General features: G+C 39.3%; 1 protein-coding gene across 1 annotated transcript; it reads left to right on the forward strand.

Moving 5' to 3' along the window:
• The first annotated feature begins 1828 nt into the window (after positions 1-1828).
• atp7b (ATPase copper transporting beta) lies at positions 1829-27726 on the forward strand. Its single transcript, XM_041781496.1, has 22 exons — positions 1829-1913; positions 2115-2459; positions 9228-9981; positions 12988-13206; positions 13293-13456; positions 13546-13707; positions 13794-13867; positions 13971-14154; positions 16468-16701; positions 16950-17041; positions 17125-17252; positions 18688-18842; positions 19181-19315; positions 19392-19586; positions 22477-22659; positions 22839-23022; positions 24801-24941; positions 25034-25176; positions 25257-25460; positions 25533-25650; positions 26348-26450; positions 27158-27726. The coding sequence occupies exons 2-22, from the start codon at positions 2313-2315 to the stop codon at positions 27444-27446; spliced, it is 4008 nt and encodes a 1335-aa protein (XP_041637430.1). The 5' UTR covers positions 1829-1913; positions 2115-2312; the 3' UTR covers positions 27447-27726.

The following is a 27726-nucleotide window of genomic DNA, read 5'->3' on the forward strand; positions in this document are numbered from 1 at the left end:
AGTATGTTTTAAGCAAAAGAGAGCTGAAATGTGGAAGCAAGCATTAGTTATTGACTAATTTATGCCGTTATCTCCAGATAAGATGGCTGCTCTATGATGACTAAACTTCTCAAAATTTTAAGAAAATGATTGGCAGTTACTAGATGACCTGTGGAAGGCTGTTAATACAACAGATGAGTCAGACTTAGATAGTGACTAAGAGACTTTGAAATAACGTCCAAAACTGAGCTGTTCTTTACTGTGGCCTGGAAGTGCACTTTCACTTTACATTAATTAAAACATTTTAACATTTCATAAAGAAAATGTATATCAACAAACATTTTTGACAAATGACCACGGGGAAAAGTAAATATTTTTACTCCTAGAGTGTAATTTCAACTCCATTCTGAGTGAAATGGAGTTTCCCATCATGCCCTTGGGCAGTATTAGATGTGTTTTGTTGTGTTTGGATGTTTCCTGTCATATGGTGATCCCTGCTGAAGGTTTTTGCTCATGTTTCTCCCAGATTTTTGTTTGTTTTACGTGAGACACATTTACACCATGAATGAAGTTATCCACCGAGTTAGATGTGTGACTTCGGGTGCTCCTGAAGGACCCATAGTGCGTATTCTTCATCAGTATGCCACAGATTTTGAGGAATTACTGCAGCTATGTCATATTATACACTTACAACACTTTCAAAAGAGTAGATAAGTTACACGTAGCATGGGCTAATATAGACACTTTTGAAATGTTAAATATAACTGTATGAGTTCATTTAACACCGTCAATTTTGTGTATTTCACTTTGTTACGGAGGTGTGACGTTACCTGAACAACCTGGTTGGAGTACTTTTACTTAAGTAAATTATAACCAAAGTAAGTGTGCTTGGACTTGAGTACAATAGTTGTGTACTGCAAATGATAAAACAAATTTACATTTGTAAAAAAAATAAAAATAAAAATAATGAAAAAATAAATACATTTACAGTGACGAAAACAGTTTAACATTTCCTGGGACACATTTACATTAGCAGTGCACTTTAAAAAATTACAAAATGTATATTTTACATTCTAAAAAATCACCTTTTTATGAGCTGAGGCAAATTTACGGGTCACAGAACATTTTTACAAAGGAACAAAACATAATATCTTATGGAAAGTGAATGTACCAATTGTCAGAGGTTACTTCTTCATTTGCAAAATTGTTTTAATAAAAATTTGTTCATTGAAATGTAATACTGTTTTTGTCAATTTAAATTTGTTTCAAGCTTTGGAAAAGTATTTCAGACTTTGGGATTTTGTATTGCACTTTCAGGCCACCGTAGTTATTAGTGGAAAACAGCTCAAAATAATATGTTTGAATTCAAGACCTTTTAGGGCTTCTTTGTGTTTTTTTTAATTTGTAAATTAATCACAACTTTTTAGGAATAATATTGAAGCCATTTTAAAACGTTTTTCCATTATTTTTGGTGTAAAAAAATCAATAAATAAAACTGACCAGAGCAGCTATTTTGCAGTTTGTTTCACTCAATTTTCTAATTCTAAGTTATTTCCAAAGTTAAACCAATTTATGTTGTCATTAAGAGATAAACTTTTAAGAACAAGTTTATTTGGATATTGTTAAACTGACTGAAATTTACTTGTTATTTTGTAAAACTTGTGTACTTCCAGGGCTGATCAGATAATAATAATAAATATATATATATTAATTTATTAAGACAGAGATCATTTATGGTGCCTGCAAATTTTTCTTGCTGTTTTTAGATCATTTGAACCAATCATAATCACTGGAAACGGCTCAATAAAATATTAAGAATTGTGTCCACCTTGGGCTTCCGTACAATTGCCGATGAACGACGCAATTAACTCTTTAAACACCATTTTAGTCTTTTAAAATGTTTTAAATTCACAAATCACATTTAATTTGACCGGGTAAGTAGATCTGCTGTGTTTTCATATTAATTTGTTGTTTAGTCTAAGAAAAATTACTTTATCTGAGCGTTTCACTTTACTTTTAAAACTTGTAGAATGACGTGGAGATTACCGTCTGCCTTTATGACCTTAAACAAACTTTTACGGCGCTGTTTCACACCGTGAATTGACCCTCTTTTTTGCACTTTCTCCTCCATGTAGAAGTCATATGACCGGAGGCTTTGTCCCCCTCAGATTAAACCTCCATCTCCTCCTCTGACTCGGCGCAAACATGACGTTTCACCGCGGAGCTGCTCCTCTTATCTCCACTCGGGACTCGGCGCTTCCTCTCTGCGGACTTTTGCCCTCTTACTTTGAAAGGAACAGATAAGGAAACACAGCGTGAGAACAGCTGGAGCCATGTTTTCTCCAAAGTCTCCAAAAAGTCTCTCCGAGTATGTTCCCAGGCCGACTCAGGGCACCGGGGAGCAGATATGTATGGTTGAACCCAATAAACCAGACTCCACCTGCAGCAGCGGCACGAGACGCAGCGCGCGAGAGCAGCAGGTAGGCTCGAGCTCGTGCATCTACACCTCAAATCGTGAGCCTCTTTCAACAGGTTCACCTGGAGGAAAATTTGACAAGAGGAGTTTTTAAGGGTCAACAATGTGATTTTTTATAAAGTCAATGAGATTTTAGAGTCTAAAATTAGAATATTATGCACATGCCACATTTAAGGGTCAAATTAAGGAGGGTTAGGACGTAAGATAAAGCATTTTTTGTGGTGAAATACGTGATTTAAAGTTATATTTTCTTCAAGTCCTCTTTGGGAGGCTTAACTAGGGTTACAAATAGGGTGTTACTGGCTTTTTAAAAGGATCTTTAATGTAATTATAAGGAAATACCACTTTCATTTACTCTAGACTGTATTCTTTGTTTTATTCTTTGCAAAGACCCAACATTTGCCAACTAGGGATGCACTATAGTATCAGCAGAATATCAGTGTTGACATGATAGCTCATAAAGCTGATTATAAGCAGCACATCAGCTGATATGAATATTTTGACTACAGCCATCTGCAGAATGTATAAATCTATCCGAGGCAGCAAGTTATTGGAGTTTTAAGCAAAAGTATTAGCCTCCTTCCTGATTTCTTATATTTTTGCTTATTTGCCACTTAAATGTTTCAGATCATCAACCAACTTTTACTATTAGACAAAGATAACCTGACTAAATACAAAGTCAGCTTTTTAAATAATGATTTCACTCAATGAGGGGGAAAAAATCCATCCAAATCTACCTGGCCCTATGTGAAAAAAGGTCATTGCCCCTACACCTAATAACTGGTTGTTCCACCCTTGGCGGCAACGACTGCAGGCAATGACTCTTTTACATTGCTGTTGAGAAATTTTGGCCCACTCATCTCTGCAGAATTGTTTTAATTCAGCCACATAAACAGCCTGTTTAAAGACATGCAATAGCATCCCAATCAGATTTAGGTCCAGACTTTGACACTCCAAAACTTTCATTTGTTTTCTGAGCCATTCACAGGTGGTCTTGCTGGTGTGTTTTGGATTATTGTCCTGCTGCATAACCCAAGTGTGCTTCAGCTTGAGGTCACAAATTGAAGGCTGAATATTCTCCTTCGGGATGTTCTAATAGAGAGAAGAATTCATGGTTCCTTCAATTACAACAGGTCGTCCAGGTCCTAAAGCAGCAAAGCAGCCACAGACCATCACACTACCACCATGTTTGACTGTTGGTAAAATGCAGGGGTGTCAAACTCAATCACAGCAGGGGCCAGATTCTGGATTCAGGTCTAACCTGAGGGCCTAACATGGTCACCTTGTTAACCCTAAACTGCCTTGTTTCACTGGTAATACAATATGAACAAAAAAAACCTTTAGCACTGATGAGAAACAATTTTGACATTTAAAAAGTTAAAAAGATAAATTTAAAGGCTCACAATCTGAGAAATGTAAATTTATTAGTTCAGAAAGGTCAAAACATGAAATCGAAATAGAAAAATGGCAAATATATTAGAAAGAAGTCAAAATCATGAGTTTAAAAGGTCAAAATATTAAATAAAATTTGTAGTCATGAAGTTAAAAGTCAAAATATGATTCAAAATTTTAAATTGTGAGTCTAAAAGGTCAAACTATGGGATTATGAAGACAGAGTTTAAAGTTGAAAATATGAGGTAAATTACAAAATAATTGGTTAAAAAGGTCAGAATATGACTTAAAAATTAGAATTATGAATCTTAAAGCTCAAAATATTATATGAGAAGTCAAAATTGAAAGTTAAAATGCTCAAAGTATGAAATGCTAAATTGAAAATGTGAAATTAAAACACAATTTCTGACTTCTTATCTAAGTATTTTTACTCCTTTTTCAGATTTTGTGACTTAACAAGGATACCTGAAATCATCAAGGATAAGTTCACATGTTTATACTTGAGGAAATCTGCAGACCTCATACTGATGGGCCAGTTATAACAAACATATGAAATCATCTTGCTGGCCAGATTTAACGCTTCCACAGGCTGGATTTGGCCCCCGGGCCTTGAGTTTGACACCTATGGTATAATGTTATTTTTAGTTTTAAGTTCAACTTTTTCTTGTCGGTCCACAGAATATTTCTCCAAAAGTCTTGGGGATAATCAAGATGTTTTTGGCAAATGTGAGATGAGTCTTTGTGTCCTTTTTTGGTTGGCATTGGTTTGAGCCTTGGAACTCTCCCATGGATGCTGTTTTTTTCCCCAGTGTCTTTCTTATGGTTAAGTCATGAACTCTGACCTTAACTGAGTCAAGTGAGGCCTGCAGTTCTTTAGATGTTGTTCTGGGTTGAAGATTGAAGTTTTTATTTTATTATTGTGTCATACATGCAATCATATGCCCAGCCCATATGGGCTTACATGACACCAAGAATTCAGACAACAACAGGATCAGAGTGCATGGTAGTTCTGTCATCATTACAGAACAGAAAGGAAGATGCAGACAAACTCAAAATTAGTTAATTAGTTAAATAAAGTATCTTGTCTTCTTTTCCAGGCTTTTGAAACAAACCTAGCAAGCGTAAACACATCAAACTTAAACAGCCATTCCGATTTTTGCTCATCAGTCAACTGCAGAATTTCAGGGTTTTGACAGTCATTTCATGAAGCAATACTTCGCTTAAGTCTGTGTTCTTTTGTGGCTTTCTGGATGAGTCGTCAATGATTCTTGTAGTAATTTCAGTAGGCCGGCCATTCCGTGGAAGGTTCACTACTGTTTCAAGTTTTCCCCATTTGTGGATAATGGCTCTCACTGTGGTTTGCTGGAGTCCTAAAGCCTTAGAAATGGTTTTGTAACCCTTTTGAGGCTTTTTGAGACCTATGTCCTAGGTGTGGCTAGTGAACAACCCATTCCCCAAAGGATAAATGACCTGCATTAGAGTAGTCCATCCATCCATCCATTGTCTATACTGCTTATCCCGTTCGGGGTCACAGGGGGCTGGAGCCTATCCTAGCTGTCATTGAGCGAGAGGTACACCCTGGACTGGTCGCCAGTCAACAGGGCTAAAATTAGGGACAGACAACCAGGATCACTCACATTTACACCTACGGTCAATTTAGAGTCACCAGTTAACCAAATGAGCATGTTTTTTGTGTTGGGAGGAAGCCGGAGTACCCGGAGAGAACCCATGGGTGCCATGGAGTCTAGACGGTGGTGGTGATGGAAGGACTTGGATAAGATGAGTACTTCTGAAAAGCTTGGCCCAGAAGCTGGTGAGATGACTTGGAGGTAGAGATGCAGGATGGCACAAAGGAGCTGGACTTTAACACTGATGAGACGGCGTGGAGGTAGCTGGGGTGGAGGAAGGTTGCAGCGGTCGCACTGATACAACAGAGGATAACAGTAGAATTTAAACCAAATTCAGCACCTCATAAAATCCTCCAAAGTAAGGCTTTACATTATTCACATCACATTTGTGGAAGCATTATTAACATTTAACGTGTTGGAAGCTCAAAAAGTTGCAGCTTTACTCTCTGTCTGCCTGTTAAATGAAAACCAACACGTGTCATATGAGTTGACTTTCATGGCGACGATCTCACCCAGGACAAACGTTTTATTGTCAGGAAGTGAAAGCAGTGGCTGGATGTGTTCATGTATCTTCTGTAGCATTAGGCTCATGTTGCTGCAGCATGAATAAACTTATTGTTTAAATTTTGGACCAAAACCAAATGAATATAGAGTAACCGGGTGAGTTATTCCAGCTGGATCGGAAAGTTTAAGATGACATGATCCCACAGCGTTCATCCCTTTATCTCCCTTATCTCTCAAACACTGCATTTTACAACATTCACATGATACAATCATTGTCTCGGAAACACTTTTAATTTCCTGTCGCAGCCTTCCTAAGCATGCGTTCTTTGAGCTTTTTCCAATTTCCTGAGAGCAACATATATAAGAGGAGTTGGTTCCTAGAGTGACTCAACACGCTCCTTGATCTCACTCAGCCTTTATTTGTTTGTTCATGCTCAATTTTTAAACCTTCAAAATAAAACCTCTCAGCTTATTGAACTTCTCAGAAGTTGTGCAACCTTGTTAGCCAAAATGTGTGCAATAAATCTACAGCATTTCATGAAACGAATGAAAAGAGCAAAGTTGATCAGCAGCTGTTATAGTTTTGAATTCTGAGCTCTTATTAGGGGCTTTATGATGCTGTCACAGTGTGCTCTTTCATATTTAAATGGATTATTTAGTGGAAATAAAAAACTGGATCATAATCACTGGTTACGTTATGTTTGTTTTTGGATTTAGACAAAAATCCAATTTCGCCACATCACAAAGTCCGCAAGTTTGGGTTTCTTTTGTTAGCTTTTTGGGCCAAGGAATTAGTAGCATCAGGTTGCAACATAAAAAAAACTGCTGAAACTAAAGGGGGCCTAAATACTCTTGGATGCATGTAAATACCTTTTTGATATACTTGTGCAATTCAGACAGTGCTCTCTCTTTTGATTAAAGGTCTGACTGAAGATCATATAGTGTCTACTTTTTCATATCACCTCTCAAATAATGGGGATTTGATAATTTAGAAACAATGATATTGAAGAGTATGGAATATCTTGTCAGCTAATAAATGGGAAAGTTGTACAATTTAGTCAGTGTGAAGGACTTTGTCTACAATTTTTGATGAAAATTGAAAGAGGTCTGCAGACTGCAGATCTCAGACACCCCCTCTTGCAGACCCCTACTGTGAGATTCCACCCCTGTCAGATCGGAAGGGTCTGACAAACATTACAGCGAAACAACATTTCATGAATAATATAGAAAAAAAACATCCATAGCTAATACCATAGCTTCATTAGCTATGTAGTTAACATTACTATGTAAGCCAATATGGCTGCTAATCTAGCTTTGTTTGCTTCATAGCTTACCAAGCTATATTAGCTTTAGATTTAGCTACATTACCTATATAGCTTACATAGCTAATGTAGCTTTGTTAGCTTCAGATTTAGCTTTATTACCTATGTAGCTTCCATAGTTAAATTAGTTTCTTTAGATGCTTTAGATGTAGCTGTATTACCTTTGTAGCTAATGTAGCTTCATTAGCTTTAGATATAGCTACGTTGCCTATATAGCTAACACAGCTAATTTAGCTGTTTAAGCTTCAGATTTTAGCTAAATTACCTATGGTGCTATGTTGCTTACATAGCTAATGTAGCTTTGTTAGCTTTAGCCTTAACTATGTTGCTGTTTTAAAATGTTGGCATGAAGGACAGGCTTTTATTCCAGTAATCAGGCTGGCTCCTTGGCTTGGTGATTTGGTTTTTTTAAGGCCAGGTTTTTGACTTTTTTTGGGGGATTCTGTCCCTCACCATGACTCTTACCCCAACCGGAAATTCAATCCGATTTTATTTTGAAAGTTTTAGCGTGTATTTCCATTCTGACAGAGTAATGGTCTGCAAGGAAGGTATATGAAATCTCCTGTCTGCAGCTAAACTGTGTTGAAAAAAATTGCACAATGTTAGTAACAATACTATGATATATATTTTTTAATTAATACCCCTTAATTTAATAAAATAAATAGAATGGTAGTTGAGGCAAAATGTTAAATAAGATTATCTTTTGATCAAAAGCATATTAGTACTGTAATTGTTCTTTTAGTAAATAATCTTTTTTTCACTAAACTTTAGGCCAGGACAGGAATCTTTTTTTTTATCATTTTAAAATATATCAAAATATATTAAAAACTCTTTATGCTGGCCAGCCCTACCAGAGAGTAACTGGGTTGTGATTTTTTTCAGTTAAGGCTAAATCTACTCAATAAAATACCTATGAACTATAAGCATGTGTTTAAAATTGTGCAGCCAAGCCTTCATTAATATTATGACTTTAGCATTTAGCTGTATGAGTAAATGAATTTATTACAGTGGGATTATAAATTTTAATCCTCCTGTGAATTAACAGCAGGCTCACTTTCCATGCAGATGGCCTTGCCTCTTTTCTAACAGCCCAGATTCAGTTCTAATCACATTCTTGGAGAGTGAAACTGAAATAAGAGTCCAAGGACAGATATCTGCTCTCACACTCTATAGCAATGGAGGCTGCTACAGAGGAGGTGGTTCATTCAACTTTTTATGCTAAGTTAAAATGCTGAGAATGTAGGTTACTATCTAAACAAGGGGGGTCTGTCTTTGACCCTGAAAGAGAAAGTCCTTTATTGCCAGTTTGGGGCCAAAAACTCCCACATGACCTGCTCTTCATATAATCCTCTCAACGTGACTCTACTTAAAGTCAGTATTCACCAGAACATCAGGAAACTAAAGGGGAAAAGGAAAGTTCATTTATTAGAAAAGATGAGCCTCCTCAAAGAGGCTTCACATAGCAGTCACAACTCACCGTCAGTCATCAAAATGAGGGCACATTTCTGTCCCTGGTTGTAATGCAAACACTGAAATGAGTTCATGACTCTTGTTTCAGTGTTCAAAGTGCAACGTGTTGCACAGACGGACACATTGCACCAATATTACTCAGAAAATCCAACATTTCATTGCTTTTTGTTGTTTTTCTTCCTTAGCAATGTGACCTACAGCATCTCTCATAAACTGTTTACAGTCTGTAAACTTTGTCCCTCTGACCACACTGTACTTTATGGTTTGTTTACCTTGTACAAGCATTTTGCAAGGAGGCCCAATCTGTTGCTCAGGGGCTGCCTCGTGCCTTTAGGAGGTCCCAGATAAACTGTTCCACTTAGCTCTTCAGATCCCCAAATTAGCATTTGAAGAGACAGGAAGAGAAACACCAGTAATCAAAAGTAGATGCTAAGAACTGTTTCTTTTGTTTTCCAGAAAAATGGCGTTGACTTTGTGAAACACGGCCTCGACAACCTGGCATACGAATATGGCAGTCAGAGCGAGCTCTACCCTCTACCAAAGACTGCATCAAGAGCGACTTTCAAACTTCTCAGACTCTCCGCTGAGCACAATCCTCAGGCGATTGAAAGCAGAATCTGCAGCTTGAATGGCGTTGTTGGTGCTAGCTTGTCTTTCCAAACCTGTTTGGCCAAAGTGGACTATGACTCCTCGGCTATCACGACCAAAGAGATCGCACAGGAGATCCAGAATGCTGGATTTAACGTGGAGTCAGCGGCTTGGATCACGGTGGACGGTATGCACTGTCAGTCCTGTGTACAGGCCATCGAGGGTCGGATCGGGGTTCTACCTGGAGTTTCACATATTCAGGTTTCTCTTCAGGACGGATTAGCACTCGCAGTTTTTCAGCCTCTTTTGATAACTCAACATGAACTCAGAGACAACATTGAGGAAATGGGTTTTGGCGCCATTTTACTGGCAGACGATCCACCTGGACGAGATGTCGAGTTCTGGCAGAGGGAGACATGGACAACTATTTGGATTATAGGGATGACGTGTAACTCTTGTGTTCAGTCGATAGAAGGGAGGATCTCTCAGATGAATGGAGTTAAATCCATTTCTGTGTCGCTGAAGGAGGAAAAGGGAACGATCAGTTTTGACACCAGTTTGACGGAGCCGGAAACGCTCAGGGCAGCTATCGAGGACATGGGGTTTGACACATCACTTGAAGGTATGAACCAATGAGAAAGGCTCTCTTGTCACATGTTTTGGTCAGTAAATGCTGTAATAGTAAAGTAAGAGATAAACTATCAGGGTCGACCATCTGCATGGACAACACTAAGTTAGTATGAGACTGAGCTGCTGAAGGAGCAGGGCTCCTCTCACCTCACCTCACTTTCCACTAGTTTCCACAGAAACCAGACCCGGCATGCTCTTGAGTGCAATGTGGAGGGCTCTTATAGCAGCCAGGGCTTTCTTGTTGGATTTAATGACAAAAACAGCTTTGCCAATTTGTGGAATTAAGGGAGGCAAATTATAAACTGACTCTTTTATGTAGCTTTCAAGATCAAACTTTATTTTGGTGGTTTGGTCAAGTATTTCAGCTTCAAGCCAAAGAGCAATGTAGCTCTAAAAATTACAATTAGAACGACCGTGGGATCATTTTTCTGTGATACTGAAGCCTGAGAAGGAGGAAGATAACATTTAGAACAGACAGCGCAGTGAGCCAAGCATAGCACAGTAGAAGCTACAAAGTGAAAGCATAACATTTACTGAGTTATTTAATCAGAAAAAGCAACCAAAATTAACCCCTTAAAGGGTAAATGCTGTTACATAAACATGGGATTCTTGGATGCTAGTGAGTCATTTTCTACCTGCAGTCCTGCGTTTGTATGAGTGTTAAACAGAAGTTTCAGAGCACACCAGTGTAGCCAAGCAGCACTGATTTAAATAATCATTCTAAAATCACATGTATTTGATTTTTTCATCCACAAATAAGCATCTAGTTCATCCATCCATTCAGTCCTTCATCTAGTCCGTCGTTCCATCCATTCAGTTAATCTACGCATCCATCCATCCATCCATCATTTACTTTGTGCATCCATCATCCATCATCTAGTTTGTCCATCCATCCATCCATCGATTCATTAATCCATCCTCCCATCCATCCATCCATCCATCCATCATTTACTTTGTGCATCCATCTTCCATCATCTAGTTTGTCCACCCATCCATCATCCATCCATTTAATCCTCCAATCATTTATTCATCTAGTCCATCCATCCATCCATCATCTAGTCTGTGCATCCATCCATCCATCCATTCCTTTATCCGTCATCTAGTCTTTGCATCCATCCATCCCCACATCTATCATCAACCATCCAGTCTGTGCATCCATCATCCATCTGTTCCTCCATCTATTCATCCATCCATCCATCCATCATCCATCCATCCATCCATCCATCCACCCATCCATCCATCCATTCCTCCATCCACCCACCCACCCATCCATCCATCCATCCATCCATTCCTCCATCCACCCACCCATCCATCCATCCACACACCCATCCATCCATCCATCCATTCCTCCATCCACCCACCCACCCACCCATCCATCCATCCATTCCTCCATCCATCCATCCATTCATCCATCCACACACCCATCCATCCATCCACACACCCATCCATCCATCCATCCATCCATCCATCCATCCATCCATCCATCCATCCATTCCTCCATCCATCCATCCATCCATCCATCCACCCACCCATCAATCCATCCATCCATCCATCCATCCATTCCTCCATCCATCCATCCATCCATCCATTCCTCCATCCATCCATCCATCCATCCATCCACCCACCCATCAATCCATCCATCCATCCATCCATCCATTTTTTCCACTTATTCGGTGTTGGGTTGCTTTGGTAGCTAGCTTAGCAAGTCAGCCTAGATGTCCTTATCCCCAGCAATGTTTTCTAGTTTCTCTTGGGAGCCTTCTGAGGCTTTCCCAGGCCAAATCGGATATATAATCCCTCTGGTGATCAGTGTTGGGTAGCGTTACTTTTGAAACTAACCTGTTAGATTACTGTGTTACATACTGAGAAAAGTAACTTGTTACGTTACTGCGTTACCTACTTCTAAAACTAACGCATTAGAGTACTTTTGCGTTACTAAATCTTAAAACCCTTTAGCCACTTGTTCCACTCAGCAGTTGTAAAAAACGACAGATAACGACCACACATCTGCATTTGAATGTAGAGCCTAATTTACAGCCCATAATCTGTATCTCTGCAGCCTGAGAACACCACTAACAGACAGGAAAACTTTCATAGCTCTTTAACATGCTCACAATCTGACAACAAGCTGAGCAGAGGCCGACAGAAACACTCAAACACTATGCGTAATAACTGTGCGTAACTGGAACAGCTGCACAGCTGATTCAATGAAAGCAAATGGAGCTCTTAAACTTACGTTTCACCGTGATAATGTTCTTGTCCCTTTTATCCAAAAATCCATCATAATGGGGATAATTCCACAGTGTCATGCTTTCCTGTTATCCTGTTGGCTCAACAAGCTAACAATGTGCGTGTAATGGCACAGAATGTTTACCTTCCGCTGGTATGGCTTTACGTGCCAACCTGACTACAGGAAGAGGGAAGGACAAACAAGTGCTTCAAAGAGCCTCCTTTTTCTTTCTCTCTTTTTGAAGCCATGGAAAAGAGAGGAAATTTGGGATTTTTCTTTCAGTAATGGATTACTTTTATGAAATTGTAACTAATAACGGGATTACTTGAACTGGAAAACTAACGCGTTACGTTACTCGTTACAACAAAAAAGTAATCTGAGTACTCTAACAGATTACTTTGTAACACAATACCCCCAACACTGCTGGTGATGACTTGGTTTTTGCTGAGATTTCCTGCAAGTTCGGCATGCCAAATGGGCCTCCAAAAGGGACAACCTGGAGGCATCCTCACCCAACCCAATGAGAGCTGCGGCTTCCTCTGGATGTCTAAGCTTCTCTCCCTGACACTAAGGCTGGGCCCAGATACCCTACCGAGGAATCTATTGCATTTGACTGTATTGTTAAGGCTTCTACTTATAAAAATATTTTTTTCTGTCCGCAAAGCTTTCAATTTTTCATACACCAAATATTTGTATTGTATTGTATTGTATTGTAAATCTTTGGCTTTAGCTGATGCAGTTTCTAACATTCTTCTTTCTTTTTTACAGAACCTTCAAAGAGCATCCAAAGCCACGTAATGTCCGGACCTGTTACCTCTGGATCTTTTGACTTTTCTGGCATAAAATTTAACAAAAAAGTGGGTTTTGGTAATGGCGTTTCACCCTCTGGAGATGAGACCAAAATGCAAAAATGTTTCATCAGTGTAACAGGGATGACATGTGCCTCCTGTGTGGCTAACATTGAGAAGAACCTGCTCAAACACAGTGGTGAGCTTCAAATAAAATGTAATTTTGAAGTTTAAATCAGTCTGAACTCATAGTAGACATGTTTGATCTTTAACTCAACTCTTTAGGGATCATCTCAGTGTTGGTGTCACTCATGGCTGGAAAAGCAGAAGTCAAATATGACTCAGAAGTCATGACCGCTGCTGCTGTGTCTCAGCTCATAGATGACCTGGGCTTTGGAGCTAAACTGATTGAAGACAGTGAAGTAGCACAGGGGAAACTGGACCTCACAGTAAGTCCACTAATAAGATTAGTAAATCCTAGATATCTTCTGGAAATATCCTGAAAAAGTCATGTTTATCCTTACATTTCCTCTGGTAGATAACAGGCATGACGTGTTCATCCTGTGTCCACAACATCGAGTCAAAGCTCACCTCTACCAAAGGGATCCTCTCCGCCTCTGTCGCTTTGGCAACCAAGAAAGCACAGGTTAAATTTGACCCTGAAGTGCTCGGTGCTCGAGATATAATCAAGATCATTCAGGTAATTATCACTCCCTTTTTTTAGCTTCCTCTTCTGCTCATCTTTGACCTTTTTTAGACCTTATTGTTGTTTTTTTCTTGTTTTAGAGCCTAGGTTTTGACGCCAGTCTGGAGAAGGCGGGCTTCAAAAACAACCTTGATCACACGGAAGAAATTCAACAGCAAGTATCTGATCTTCCTCATCATGACAGTCGTTGAAAAGCTTTTCAGTATAAAGACATATTGACTTTCAGGAATAATTCATTGATTTCTGTTTCCGTCCAGGTGGAGGAACTCGTTCTTGCTCAGCCTCATCTTCGGGCTTCCTGTCATGGGTCTGATGATCTACATGATGGTGATGGACAGTCAACACCAGGAACACGGAGGATCCATGCCTGAGGATGAGAACCTGCTGCCTGGCCTTTCCCTCCTTAACCTGGCCTTCTTCCTGCTCTGTACACCTGTGCAGGTGAGATAACTCATTGGTTCATTTTGAGAAACATAATCTTGTACTTTGGAAGACTCAGACAGTATACCCCATTTGCTGACTACATGCACAGGTGAGGTCTAAAACCCTTGGTTCCCAACTAGTGGGTTGGGACCCAAAAGTGGGTCGCAAATCTATTTTTAGTGGGTCACAGAAAAACTATAGCAAAAGTCTATGATGTGCTTTTACTTTGAAGAATATATCTTTATCTATTGTGTTCAAGCCAGCCCACAGAAAAGGCTGGCAGTTAGTTGTTATTTATTTATGATGTCAATGCATATGTGTCAGTAGCATTGGTGCTAACATCCTGGCTAACAGTTTCCTCATGTTGGAGCTGAAAAGTCTGTCAGACTGTTATTGGGTCTGATGTTGATATTGTTTAATTTTACCACTTTTTGACCCTTTTTCACCACTTTTCCCACCAATTTTTGCCTCTTGTAACCCTTTATTGCTTCTATTGGCCTGTTTTCGCTACTATTTGATACTTACATTTTAGCCACTTCACTTTTTAGAACATTTTTGCTACTATCAATCTCTGTTCTTCTTACTACTTGTGGTCTATATTCACACTGAGATTTTTCACTTTTAACCCATTTCCGCCTTGTTTTGGCACTTATAATCCATTTATGTTTTTTTTCCAGTCTTAGTAAATTTTGTCGCTTATTTTTCGCTTTTTGCAACTTTAATCCGGTTTCCACCACTTTATTCAACTTATAATCCATTTTCACAACTTCTTTGCCACGTTTAACCAAGTCTTGCCACTTTTTAACTAATTTTGACCCATTTTCAACTTGTTTTTTGGCACTTATAACCCATTTTCACAACTTCTTTGCCAAATTTTGCCAACATTTAAACCAATTTTAACCAATTTTCACCTCTTTTTTTGCACTTAAAACCAATTTTCACCCTTTTTTGCCACTTTAAGCAAAGATGGATTTTTAAACAATTTTAACAAATTTTCACCACTTTTTTGCACTTAAAACCAATGTTAGCCACTGTCTTCCAGTCTTAGCACACTTTGCCGCTTTTTTGTGACTATTAATCTCGTTTGCAACTTTTTGCTCTTATAACCCATTTTCACAAGTTCTTTGCCACTTTAAACCAAGCTTTGCCACTTTTTAAACCTATTTTAACCAATTTCCACCACCTTTTTTCACTTAAAATCCATTTTCACAACTTCTTTGCCAATTGAAACCAAGTGTTGCCACATCTAAACCAATTTTCACCACTTTTGTTTGCACTTATAACCCATTTCAGCTGCTTTTTTTTCTCCAGTCTTTGCACATTTTGCCACTTATTTTGCAGCTATCGGTCTCTTTTGACACTTTTTTCCACTTATAACCAGTTTTCACAACTTTGCCACATTAAACAAAGTTTGCCAAATTTTGAAATCCATTTTAACCAATTTTCACCACTTGTTTGCACTTATAACCCATTTTCACAACTTCTTTGCCACATTAAACAAAGTTTTGCCAAATTTTTAAACGCATTGTGGTTCATTTTCACCACGTTTTTTGCACTTATAACCCATTTTAAACACCTTTTTCCAGTCTTTTCCACAAATATGGGTCTTGATTAGTCATTCAGGAGGTGATAAGTCCTGACACTAGACCAGCTGAGAACCACAAGTTTAAACCTAGTGAGGTACCAGCAAAACCAAGATGGTGGCATCAAAAAAGGGTCTTATATTTAGTAAGACTAGAGAAAGTGGCAGTGACAGGTTGATACCAGTTGAGAGGAAGGCATATTGTGGTTAAGTCAGAAAACATTTCTTTATTTAAAGTAGAGAAAAGAGCCACATTGAAATCTTTTCTTGGAGGAAAACACCTTTCCAAACATCATCTGTGGGGTGTTGCACAGATGGATGTTAAGTATATCCCATGGCATGGGTATGTATACAGTCTCTATCGGGTTAATGTTTAGTATCAGCTGTCGCTCTCTTCTCCCATTGATGCAAATGAGGTGGATGCACCATATCATATTTTGGCATTCAAAAGGATGCAGTAATCAGAAACTGGGATACTCCTATTATCATTATACAGGGATGGGAATATCAAGGTTTCTGTCTGCGTGTAAACATGATACCAAGGCGATGATCAAAATCAGGATAAGGGTCATAATGAGGAGGCTCAAGTCCATGTAAGTCCATGTCAAAGGAAGCTCATTGTGTCATTCTGCCAGGTGAGGTTAGCTCATTTTCTTTACTTTAGAGGGTTTTGTTTCCAGTTTCTCTGTAAAAATAAGAGACTAGCTGTCCTTAAATACCACCGTGTCTTCTGTTTGTCTCCCCTCCAGATATTCGGAGGCCGATACTTCTACATCCAGGCCTATCGCTCGTTGAAACACCACACAGCTAACATGGACGTTCTGATCGTGTTAGCCACCTCCATCGCCTACATCTACTCCTGTGTCGTCCTCATCGTGGCGATGGCTGAACGAGCCAGTCAGAGCCCCGTCACCTTTTTCGACACTCCGCCCATGCTGTTTGTGTTCATCGCTCTGGGACGATGGCTGGAGCACGTAGCTAAGGTGAGAAAAAATATATAGCATAATAACAATAAGTGAAGCTATACCCCTGAATACCACGTTTCCCAAAATCCTTTTCTCTTCCATCTGCATCCTAATGATGGGAAATTGTCCTCAAAGGAGCTTTAACTTTCTTTTTAATGATCACACTATTGTAAAGTGATCCTCATTATTAATAAAGAATAGGACAATGGAGAAAAGGACACTTCAAACAGCTGTCTCTTTGTGACATAAGTGTCTTTATTTTTTAGAGCAAAACCTCAGAGGCTTTGGCCAAACTGATGTCACTTCAAGCCACCGATGCCACTGTGGTCACTTTAGGTCCTGACCTCTCCATCATCAGGTGAGAATCACATTTAATATAAGCGTATTTAAACCATTAGTTTGAATATTTAACATGCTTAAATGCATATTTGTATGTTTCAGTGAAGAGCAGGTGGTGGTGGAGCTGGTCCAGCGTGGCGACATCGTCAAGGTCGTCCCTGGAGGAAAATTCCCAGTTGATGGGAAAGTGATCGAGGGAAGCTCAATGGCTGACGAATCTCTGATCACAGGTAGGAGGGAAGACCATCTGTGGTTAATTTTTCCCGAAGAATGAATGCAAATACCATTAAGAAATGTTAAGTCACCATAAATCACATAACGTTATTGGGAGTTTTAACTAAGACTTTCATTATTAATGCATTAATCACAATTAATCAGGATAAGCACTGAAAGTGCAAGTGTAAGGACCCTACTGTCAAAAGAATCACTAATTTGGGGTCTTTAACATGCTCAAAAACTCACCATACTTCCCAGAAAGTTGTCCCCCCAAAGAAAATTTTAGTATCCTTGTGCTTTCAGGCAAGTCCATCGTGCAGGGGCTCCACGGTGGCCCCAAATCTACTGGCAGCAGGAAGTGACACAATCAGGGCATTTCTTTATTTCACAACTGTACTGAACCTATCCATTTTTATAGGAACAGCCTCAATATTTGTCCACATCACATACATGTTTTATTAAAGGGAGTCTCAGTCATAATGGATAAGAGCAACCCATCTGGATACTTTGCCTTAATGATGCCAGCCCCGCCCCTTCTCTGAAAATGAATAGTAGTCAATAGGAAAGACTGGGTCATAATGATTTTGAAAGCTTTACATATAAAAACCGTACGGTTAAACGGTTATTGAGAGCCAAAATCCAATTGCCAGTGAGATAACCATATAATGCAGACCATTTCTGAAAAAAATCTTGCGTTGTTAAAAAATAATGAAATAAACAAAATGATAAATGTCGATCTTTGTGACTGGAGATGCCATAAACTGACATATACCTTAGGTGTTGGATCTTAACACTTGAATGTGGTGAATAAGTTAGTTAATGTGTGAAAAGCTGTTAACAGGCAGACAGACTACAGCTCCTGCTGTCACAGAGTGATTGCTAGCTTAAAGTCATTAAGAACACCGGTCCAAAATTAGCCTGATTCAGACTTTCTTTGACACCCTTTCACCATTTTTATCGTTTAAGGCATCAAATGCAACAAAGTGGCTTTTAATCACATTGTTACTGATGTTTTCTAGCCTACTGCCGTTCAATCTGAAGGCTTGGTTTCCACCTAATGGGGGTGTGGCCACATTGGAAAGCAGGAAGTGACGCTGCACTGCTCTTATCCATGGCTAGCATTTCTCGCCAGTTTGACAGGAAGTTGGTGTAACTCTCATATTGCCACATCTGATCTCATTTATATTTTACATTTAGGCTCAAGGTCCGCCACTCTGTATATCAATGGTTAAGTTCACAGTTTTGCTGTTGCGCCACCTACTTTTAGAAGACTCTCTAATATAAAATTTCCAATCTTCTTTCAATCATGTATGTTTTAGACCCACTTAGATCACATCTACATATTAGTGTCTTGCTTTGTCATACTGCCATCTAGTGTTGAGAGCCAGTTCTACCTCATATATAAAGTTCAACATTCCAGATTCATATTTCTGTCTGCGCCCTCTGCAGGTGAGCCGATGCCTGTCAGCAAGAGGGTCGGCAGTCTGGTAATCGCCGGCTCCATCAACGCTCACGGCGCTCTGCTGGTGGAGGCCACGCACGTTGGAGCGGACACGACTCTGTCTCAGATAGTCAAACTGGTGGAAGAGGCACAAACCTCCAAGGTGAGAGACAATTTGTCTTCACTTTTGGATGTGAACAAGATGTTTTTGTCCTTTAAAAGTCCTAATAACACATTGATGGGTTCAAAATGTTTCGATTTGGAAGAAATGTCAACATCTATGACTTTTACTGTCCTTGTAACAGCTTGAACTGCAACACAAACACATTTTGATTCTTTTTATATCTAATATTTAACCTTCTGAACGTTTTTTGGAACTTGTCTAAACGTATCCAAAAATGCTAATTAATTCAAACACCTCTTCCAGTTTAATTATGCAAATAAACATCACATTCACTACACGCTGACCTTGTTTTCCTCTGTACTCTCATGTTTGCTCAGGCTCCCATCCAGCAGTTTGCAGACAGGATCAGCGGGTATTTCGTGCCCTTCATCGTGCTCGTTTCTCTGCTCACACTGGTGGCCTGGCTTGCCATTGGGTTTGTCGACTTCGATATTGTGAAAGAGAACTTCCCTGTGAGTGCTAACACAAATGTATGACAGGCAAACACTTTGATAGAGTTTTCTGATAGTAGACTGTTGTTTTCCACAGAATTACAATCAGAACATCTCCAAAGCGGAGGTCATCGTTAGATTCGCCTTCCAGGCTTCCATAACTGTTCTCTCCATCGCCTGCCCCTGCTCTCTGGGGCTGGCAACCCCGACGGCTGTCATGGTGGGGACGGGGGTCGGAGCTCAGAATGGGATCCTGATTAAAGGAGGGGAGCCACTGGAGATGGCACACAAGGTTAAAGCATTGTCAATCATGATAATCAATGTCATAATACTTAAAAGTGTTTTGTTTTTATCACTTTATCTAAAGTCTGAGCTAAAAAGAGATAATAGTTTTCCTTGGCTTGATCAAATCAATGCAACAGGTGTCAAAAAGCTGGGGCAGAAATTTTCCAGTGACTCTACAGCCAATAGGAAGTTAATTTTGCAGCCTTTTCTGCTATTGAAACCAATTTGACCTGAAATAAGTTTCATAAAATTGTCCTTTTTGCTGCTTCAGTAAATACAATTTTATAAAAATAAAAATCAGATTCATCTCTATGCTCACTTGTGCAACAGTGATATTTTTACTGGGGCTGTAAGCTATCATGAAACTGATCTGAGCTATTGATCTTCTTTTTAATGTCACATCTGTTTCTATTCCAGATAAGTAGTGACACCCTGTGGCCAGAGATGGTACTGCAAGTTCACTTAAGTTTGGAGAGATAGCAGCCACTACACTAGAAATATTATGTTTTTTTAAAGTCTTGTCAGTGAGTAGGGAATAAATTGCTATTTTATTTTCTGTGCACGTTTAGTTTCCAAAAACAAGAAATTTTGAGGTTTTCATAATTTTAGAAACATTTCAGGAAGGTGATTCATGTTTGTAATGATTAAAAAGTGTCTAGTACATCAGCAGAGCATAGTTGCACTTCATCACTCATTGCAGATTTTTTTCAACAAATTTCATAAACAATTATGCCTCTCATCTTAATCATAAAGTGTACAAGTTTGACCTTAAACCCCATCCTGGGGCGCAGATGGCCTAGTGCAGTGGTTGTATATATCACTGGCATTGGGCAAAACCTCGTATCTCCAAAATCACCACTTTTTCGGGAATATAAAAAGCTGCATCTTTCAATTAATTCAACACTGAATGGCCATAGAGTGTTTTTATTGCTTTAAAATCGGTTAAAACTCACTGACATGTAAAGGCTGACCTAAAGCACTGATTTATGAAAAATATGCAAAATCATGAAAAGTGGAGATACAAGGTTTTGTCACCGACAATAAATTCTTTTAAAATCAGGATTAGAAACATAAAGTATGACAGCATGTAAGTAGTGCTAACATTTTAATTTTTTTAAATAAAGCAGATCCATTACATTTGAGCAAGGCAAAAACCAGATTTTTGGGGGGAAAAAACCCCCCAGAATTTTTAAGATTAAGTCACATATTTACAAGAAAACGAACTCTGAATTTCAGACTTTAAAAAGTTCTGAATTTATGAGAAAAAACTTTAAATTTCAAATTTTTAAAAGTCTTAAATTTTGACATTAGAGATAGAGACTCAAAATTTTTTCAAAAGTCAAAAGTTACAAGAAACCAATCTGAAAATAGTGGTTGAATTTTTGATTTTATCATCTAAAAAAATCAAAGTTTTGGTTCACATACTTTTAAAGTCTTAGGACCCCCTTGAAAATGAGATGCTGCATCTCAAGGGACTATCCTTCAATAAATTCAAATTCACATTCAAAGTAAAAAGAAGTTGGTGGGGTTCTTATAAATCAACAACGTTTTAAACTTGAAAATTAACAGATCCAATAGAAACAAGTGCATTGGCCTATTATGTTGGGATTTTGTCAATGAAAACAATCAAAACTCACTTTTATTCTTCCAAGTGGGGCTTTGTTTTCTTAGACATAAGTGGGGGCGGGCCTGAAGGAAAAAGCTTGGGAACCACTGGCCTCGTGGTTAGGTCGCTCCCCATGTACACGGGGAGCCAGGGTTCGAGTCTAACTCTATCCACTGGACTCTTCTAGTATTAAGGCATAAACTTGTACACAAAGCACAGCACAGTCTAAATCAAATGGTAAATTAAACATATAGTAAACATAGATAAATACAGCGAGTTAATCAGTACAGACAGCAGAGCCTTTCCTTACCTTTTGGCTGTCTTTGTGTAGGAAGTAACTCCCACTGTTGCATATCGGTTCCCTGATTTCTACATAGAAAAAGGCTGACAAAAAGGCAAATTTTAAAACTCAGGCAGGACTTTAAAGCCTCCATCTAAAGCCTAGACACCATGCTCCTGTATGGTCTGTGTCCTCAAAGTGGTCCAGTTTGGTTCAGTACAGTTTTGTCATGGTTTAGCACATTAAACTCTCATCTTTCCCGTGTTTTCTCAGCTGATGTCCATCCAGCCTCTCTCATAATAGGAAAGCTCTCTTTTTTAGAGATCCAGATCATTTGGCTCATCTCAGTAGAGCTGGTTGTTTGGCTCCACAACGGCTCCTCATTTAGTACCAGTTTGGCTTTTTACAGGTGGATTAAATGACGACAAAGGATGGAGAAAACTGGCACTTAAACGGGAGCTAGCTACAGTGGCTAACATTAGAGAGCCCCACCATTTCAATTAAAAGCATGGGCACATTCAGACAACACTAGAATCACATGACTGCAAAAGGCCTACAAAATCAGGCATCAGAGTCCAGGCATAATTTACCCTCTGGACTAGAAAGTCAAATACTCCAGAGGTGACAGGTTGCAGGGCAGAGCTCCCACAGCTTTAATAGACCACCATTTAGGGAGGATGTTTGTCATGTGATTAGACAATAATGCTATGAGTTGTTTGCCTGACTAGTCTTAGGCGTCGCTCCATTTATGACCTTATCACCCCTGAAATTACGCCCATTATGGAGAAAATTAGCTTCACTTGTACACAGCAGCAGGTTTGCTGGTGTTAAAGAGCATTTTATGATCTCCCAGATGTCTACAGTCTGAATAAATGAGAAAACCTGTACCTGAGGGCTAAGCCACTGTCTAAAATCTGGATTTCAATCCTCATTTGCTCCTAACATGTTTTAATCCTTCTAGACATCTCAAAACAAGATATTAAACTGCTTTTTCTGTCTTTCTCCCCTCAGATTGGTGTGGTGATGTTTGATAAAACCGGCACGATCACAAACGGCGTCCCGCGAGTCACTCGTGTGTTGGTGCTGTGGGAAATGGCCCGTATGCCTCTGAGGAAGATCTTAGCGGTGGTGGGCACAGCGGAGGCCAGCAGTGAGCACCCACTGGGCATGGCTGTCGCCAAACACTGCAAAGAGGCAAATGACAGCTTCATGCTCTATCTTTATCTCTCTACATGACTTTATAAGTGTAGTTCACATGTATGAGGCTGTAAATGTGTTGTTTTATGCCCTTTATTCTCTGTGAGCTCTATTTGTTTGGATATAAAACTCTCCTTGGTCATATATTCAGTAATCCGTCTGTCTGCTCTCACCAGGAGCTGGGATCAGCCATGCTGGGGTACTGTCAGGACTTCCAGGCGGTCCCTGGCTGTGGGATCAGCTGCCGGGTTTCCAATGTGGAACATCTGCTGCAGCCGCAGAGCGAGCAGCGCTTCCTGCTGCCCGGAGCCACCACGGACGAAAGCAGCCTGATGGCTCCTACAGACGACATGACGGCAGGTCTGAGGGATTTAGTCAGTCTCAGAATGATACAGTAAATATTTAACAACTTTGCTCTGTGCTAAGTCATTTTGTTGGGATTATTTTTATGTCTTCTCAGCCATCTGACTCTATTCTAACTTTCCAGTTCCTTTTATTCAATTCATTACAAGAAATTAATCCTATTATCTCCTCCATGAAAACCTCATACTTTTCACTTGTGTTGGATCATTAGCGTTAGTGCATGCAGCTAGGCTAATAGTTACTTTATTTTTAGATTAAAAGTATTTTTAAAAATTTTTTTATGTTCTTGCTGTCCTTTTTTGCAAGTATTTTTGCAATTTTTCATCAATTTTGCACACTTTTTACCTATTTTTACTTCTTTTTTGCTTTTTAAAACCAATTTTTGCCACGTTTTAACTGCTTTTCAACACTTTTTCCACCCAGTTTTGCCATTGCAAGCACATTTTTTCCACTTTCAACCCACTTGCGACTTTAAAATCGCATTTCACCACCTTTTCTGACCTTTTTTGTCACTTTTCATTCCCTTTTAACCTTTTTTAACTTTTAACCCATTTTTGCTACTTTCCACCTATTTTCACAACTTCTTACAACCATTTGTGCCAATTTTAGCCACATTTCATTATTTGTTGCGCACATTTTTTCACTTAAAACCCATTTTTGCCACCTGTCACCCCTTTTCACCATTATTTCTATGCTAGATTTTGCCACTTTTACCATTTTTTGCCACACTTCGCACTTATTTTTTGCCTATTTTAACCCATTTTTGCTACTCTTAAAATCCCATTTCACCACCGTTTTTAACCATTTTTGCCTCTTTTGTCCTTTTTTTTGCTGCCTGTAACCCCTTTTTACCATTATTTCTATGCTGGTTTTTGCCACTTACCCATTTTGCCAGTTCCCACCAATTTTTTGCCTCTGTAAACCCATTTTTTGCTCTTAAAACACATTGTTGCCACTTCTATCCCATCTCTGCTACCTGCCGCCTATTTTCACAACTTCTTACAACCATTTGTGCCAATTTTAGCTGTATTTCATTGTTCGTTCTGTCTATCTATGCCACATAAATGCTAATTTTGCCAACTGTAACCCCTTTTCACCATTATATCTATGCTCGATTTTGCCACTTTTACCCATTTTTGCCACTTCCCACCAATTCCCATTTTTGCTACTTTTAAAATCCTATTTCACCACCTTATCTGACCTTTTTTTTCCCTTTTGCCCATTTTTTCCACTTTCCAACTATTTTCACAACTTTTTACAACCATTTGAGATGCATTTCATTATACATCACGCCCATTTTTACCAAATTAAACCCATTTTGCCACCTGTAACCCCTTTCCACCATTATTTCTATGCTGGTTTTTGCCACTTCCCACCTATTTTTGTCTCTGTTAACCAACTTTTGGCTCTTCAAATACATTTTTGCCACTTTCAACCCATTTTAATTATGTTTCAATACAAAAATGTATTTGTTGCTTTGATTAGCGAGATTATTTTACAGGTAAACATATGGTTATCACAGCTTAGCTTTACAATAAACCATGATTTTGCTGTGTTGTTTATATTTGTTATTTTATTAATATTTTATTAATAATGTTGTGTACTGCATGTGTACACTACTCTTTAGATTAGCTGTCTTGTGTGTAAATGAAGTTGATTTGATATAATTCTCTTTGCTTTTCTTACTTTAATTTTTTCACCCTTTCAGGCCATGACTCTTTGCTTCATTTTTCTCTTGTTCATCCACTAACATTTGGTTTATCTTTTGCTTTTAGAAGCTGCTTTCTCCTACTCCGTCCTGATTGGGAACAGAGAGTGGATGAGGAGAAATGGCCACCACATTGAAGCGGATGTCGACGCCGCCATGTCGAGCCATGAAACCAAAGGACAAACCGCCATCCTGGTTGCGATAGACGGTGAGAAAAATAACCTGCAGACAACAAAAAAAGGATAACTACATGTTCTTGTATGTCTTATCTGCAGTTTTGTGTCTGAATTTTCTCTGTAGGTATGCTGTGTGCCATGATTGCCATCGCAGACACGGTGAAATCGGAGTCCAAGCTGGCGGTGCACACGCTAAACAGTCAGGGCATAGAGGTGGTCATGATAACAGGAGACAATAAACGCACAGCTAAAGCCATCGCAGCACAGGTGAAAAACATGAATATGAGGGAAATATCTCTGTATTTGGCTGTGAAATAGAAGAATAAATGCAGACTGTTAAATCTCAGGTTGGGATCAGGAAGGTGTTTGCAGAGGTTCTGCCATCACATAAAGTCGCTAAAGTCCAGGAGCTCCAGGAGAAAGGCCTGCGTGTGGCCATGGTGGGAGACGGCGTCAATGACTCACCAGCTCTCGCTCGGGCTGATGTCGGCATTGCCATCGGCACCGGCACAGACGTAGCCATCGAGGCTGCAGACATCGTCCTGATCCGGGTAGGCAAAACACTGCAGAAATACCTCACTGTGTTTAAACCCCGTCTTACCTGAAGGTTTTCCTCTGTGCAGAACGACCTGCTGGACGTGGTCGCGAGTATCGAGCTCTCGAAGAAGACAGTGAGGAGGATCAGAATCAACTTTGTCTTCGCTTTAATCTACAATCTTCTCGGCATTCCCATTGCTGCAGGTGAGGACTGATAAAACACCAAATTACATTAAATATCAGTGCATTTTGGGGAGCAGGTGGCCTAGCGGTTAAAGGCGCTCCCCATGTATGCAGGCGGCCCGGGTTCGAATCCGGCCTGAGGCCCTTCACCGCATGTCTCTCCCCCCACTCTTGACCCTGTTTCCGACTCTATCCACTGTCCTCCTCTATCTAATAAAGGCACAAAAATGCCCCCCCCCCCCCAAAAAAAAATATCAGTGGCTTTGATTTCCAACATTTCCAATGATTGAAGGACTCCTGCAGTAACACAGCTCCTTTAGAAAAAACTAAGGTCAAAGTCAAAATATAGCATGCACAAGTCAGAAGAGAAACACAAAAAAACACCTTTTAAATGTCTTAAATTTTAAACTTTATCTTGATTGATTCTTTTGTTGAAATCATTTCAATTTCCATTGGATTCTTGTAGAGGAATGCAGTTTTTTTTTTGCTTAAACAAGGATTAAATGAAAGCTAAACATGGGTTATTTAATGCTCAGATTTCCAGAAAAGTTAGGACATGCCACTCAGAATCAAAGGAAGTAATGCAGAATGAAAGATAGCCATTTGTTTCACCATGCTTAGAGAAAGAAACAGAAAGTTTTTTTTTTTTTTTTTATCAGATGTGTTTTATTCTATCCAGGGGTGTAAACGTGATCTCTTTTTGTCTTTGTGGTTTCAGGTGTTTTCATGCCCATTGGCCTCGTGCTCCAGCCGTGGATGGGCTCTGCTGCGATGGCAGCCTCGTCTGTTTCAGTCGTTTTGTCGTCTTTGCTGCTCAGATTGTGAGTCGAGTTTAACTCCCATCACCTGAAAACAAATAATACAGTAATACTGAACTTTTCAACTTTGCACATCTGAACTCTGCAATTTTACTCCTTCTTTGCAAAACTGCAAATGTTTTTGTATCCATCCCCAGACTTATACTTTTTAGTAACCTTTTCTCTGAGCTGGTTGGAGTGTTCTTTTGTCTTCATGGTGTAATGGTAGCCAAGAATACTGATTAACCAGTGATTGGACGTTCAAGACACAGGTGTCTTTATACTACAATCACTTGAGACATATTTTTATTTAATTGGCATTACTTTTTATACTTACTTTGGCATCAAGTTTGTTTTTCTTAATAGGAATTTTTCAGTAAAAAAGCTTAATTATATCGACCCTGATGGATTTAAATAAAATTAATGATAGCGTAAAAAACATCCAAGGGGGTGAAAAGTTTTTCATAGGCTCTCTCACTTATTAAAAAATTTATTTAATTAGTGACACGTTTAAAAATAGGTATAAAATCACCCAAAACTCTGCCCTTAAGAACAGAAATTTGATGAAAAAATTAAGAATTTCAAGGTTTTTACTGTAATACAAGTACAATACAAATACTTGTGACTGATTGAATTTTTTGCCTTCTCTCTTCATCAGAATGATAATAGATTTGTTTATATTTCATGATTAAACTTCAGAGTTGAGCATCATGTCCACCCGTTTCCTGCAGGTATAAGAAAACCTCGTCGGAGCTGTACGAGCTGCGTGCGCGGGGTCAGATGAGGAGCCTCCGCTCCTCTCAGATCAGCACACATCTGGGTCTGGACGGCCAGCGGCGAAGTCCGGCTCTCCCCGCCGCCGCCACAGTTCGGCAACAGCTGGGCCAGAACAACGCGGTGGCGCCACCCGTCCTCTCTGGACCAGCGTCCAGCCAGGGGACATCCATTAACAGTGTGCAGGAGCAGCGGGACCACTACTCCCTGCTGGAATTCCCGACTGCAGAGTACCTCAATTGGTAGAGAAAGAAAAGGGAAGAACACTTTAACAGATATAATGAAGCTTTATGTGAAATATCTCTATGTATTTATGTAAATAGACCAGTTTAAGAGCTATTTTATGACAAAGACACCCAAAAAAACACCACTTTGGTGGCTCTGTGGACACAAACTCTACCCAAAATCAACAACATTATATAAACATGTTTATAAATGTAGCTGCTAATACTTTAAATGAAGGTTTTATTGAATCTTTGTGCATTTTTATGCCACATTCACCTCCATCACAGCTGTACAAATGCAC

The sequence above is a fragment of the Cheilinus undulatus genome, linkage group 24 (genome assembly GCF_018320785.1).
Source record: "Cheilinus undulatus linkage group 24, ASM1832078v1, whole genome shotgun sequence".
Taxonomy (NCBI): domain Eukaryota; kingdom Metazoa; phylum Chordata; class Actinopteri; order Labriformes; family Labridae; genus Cheilinus; species Cheilinus undulatus.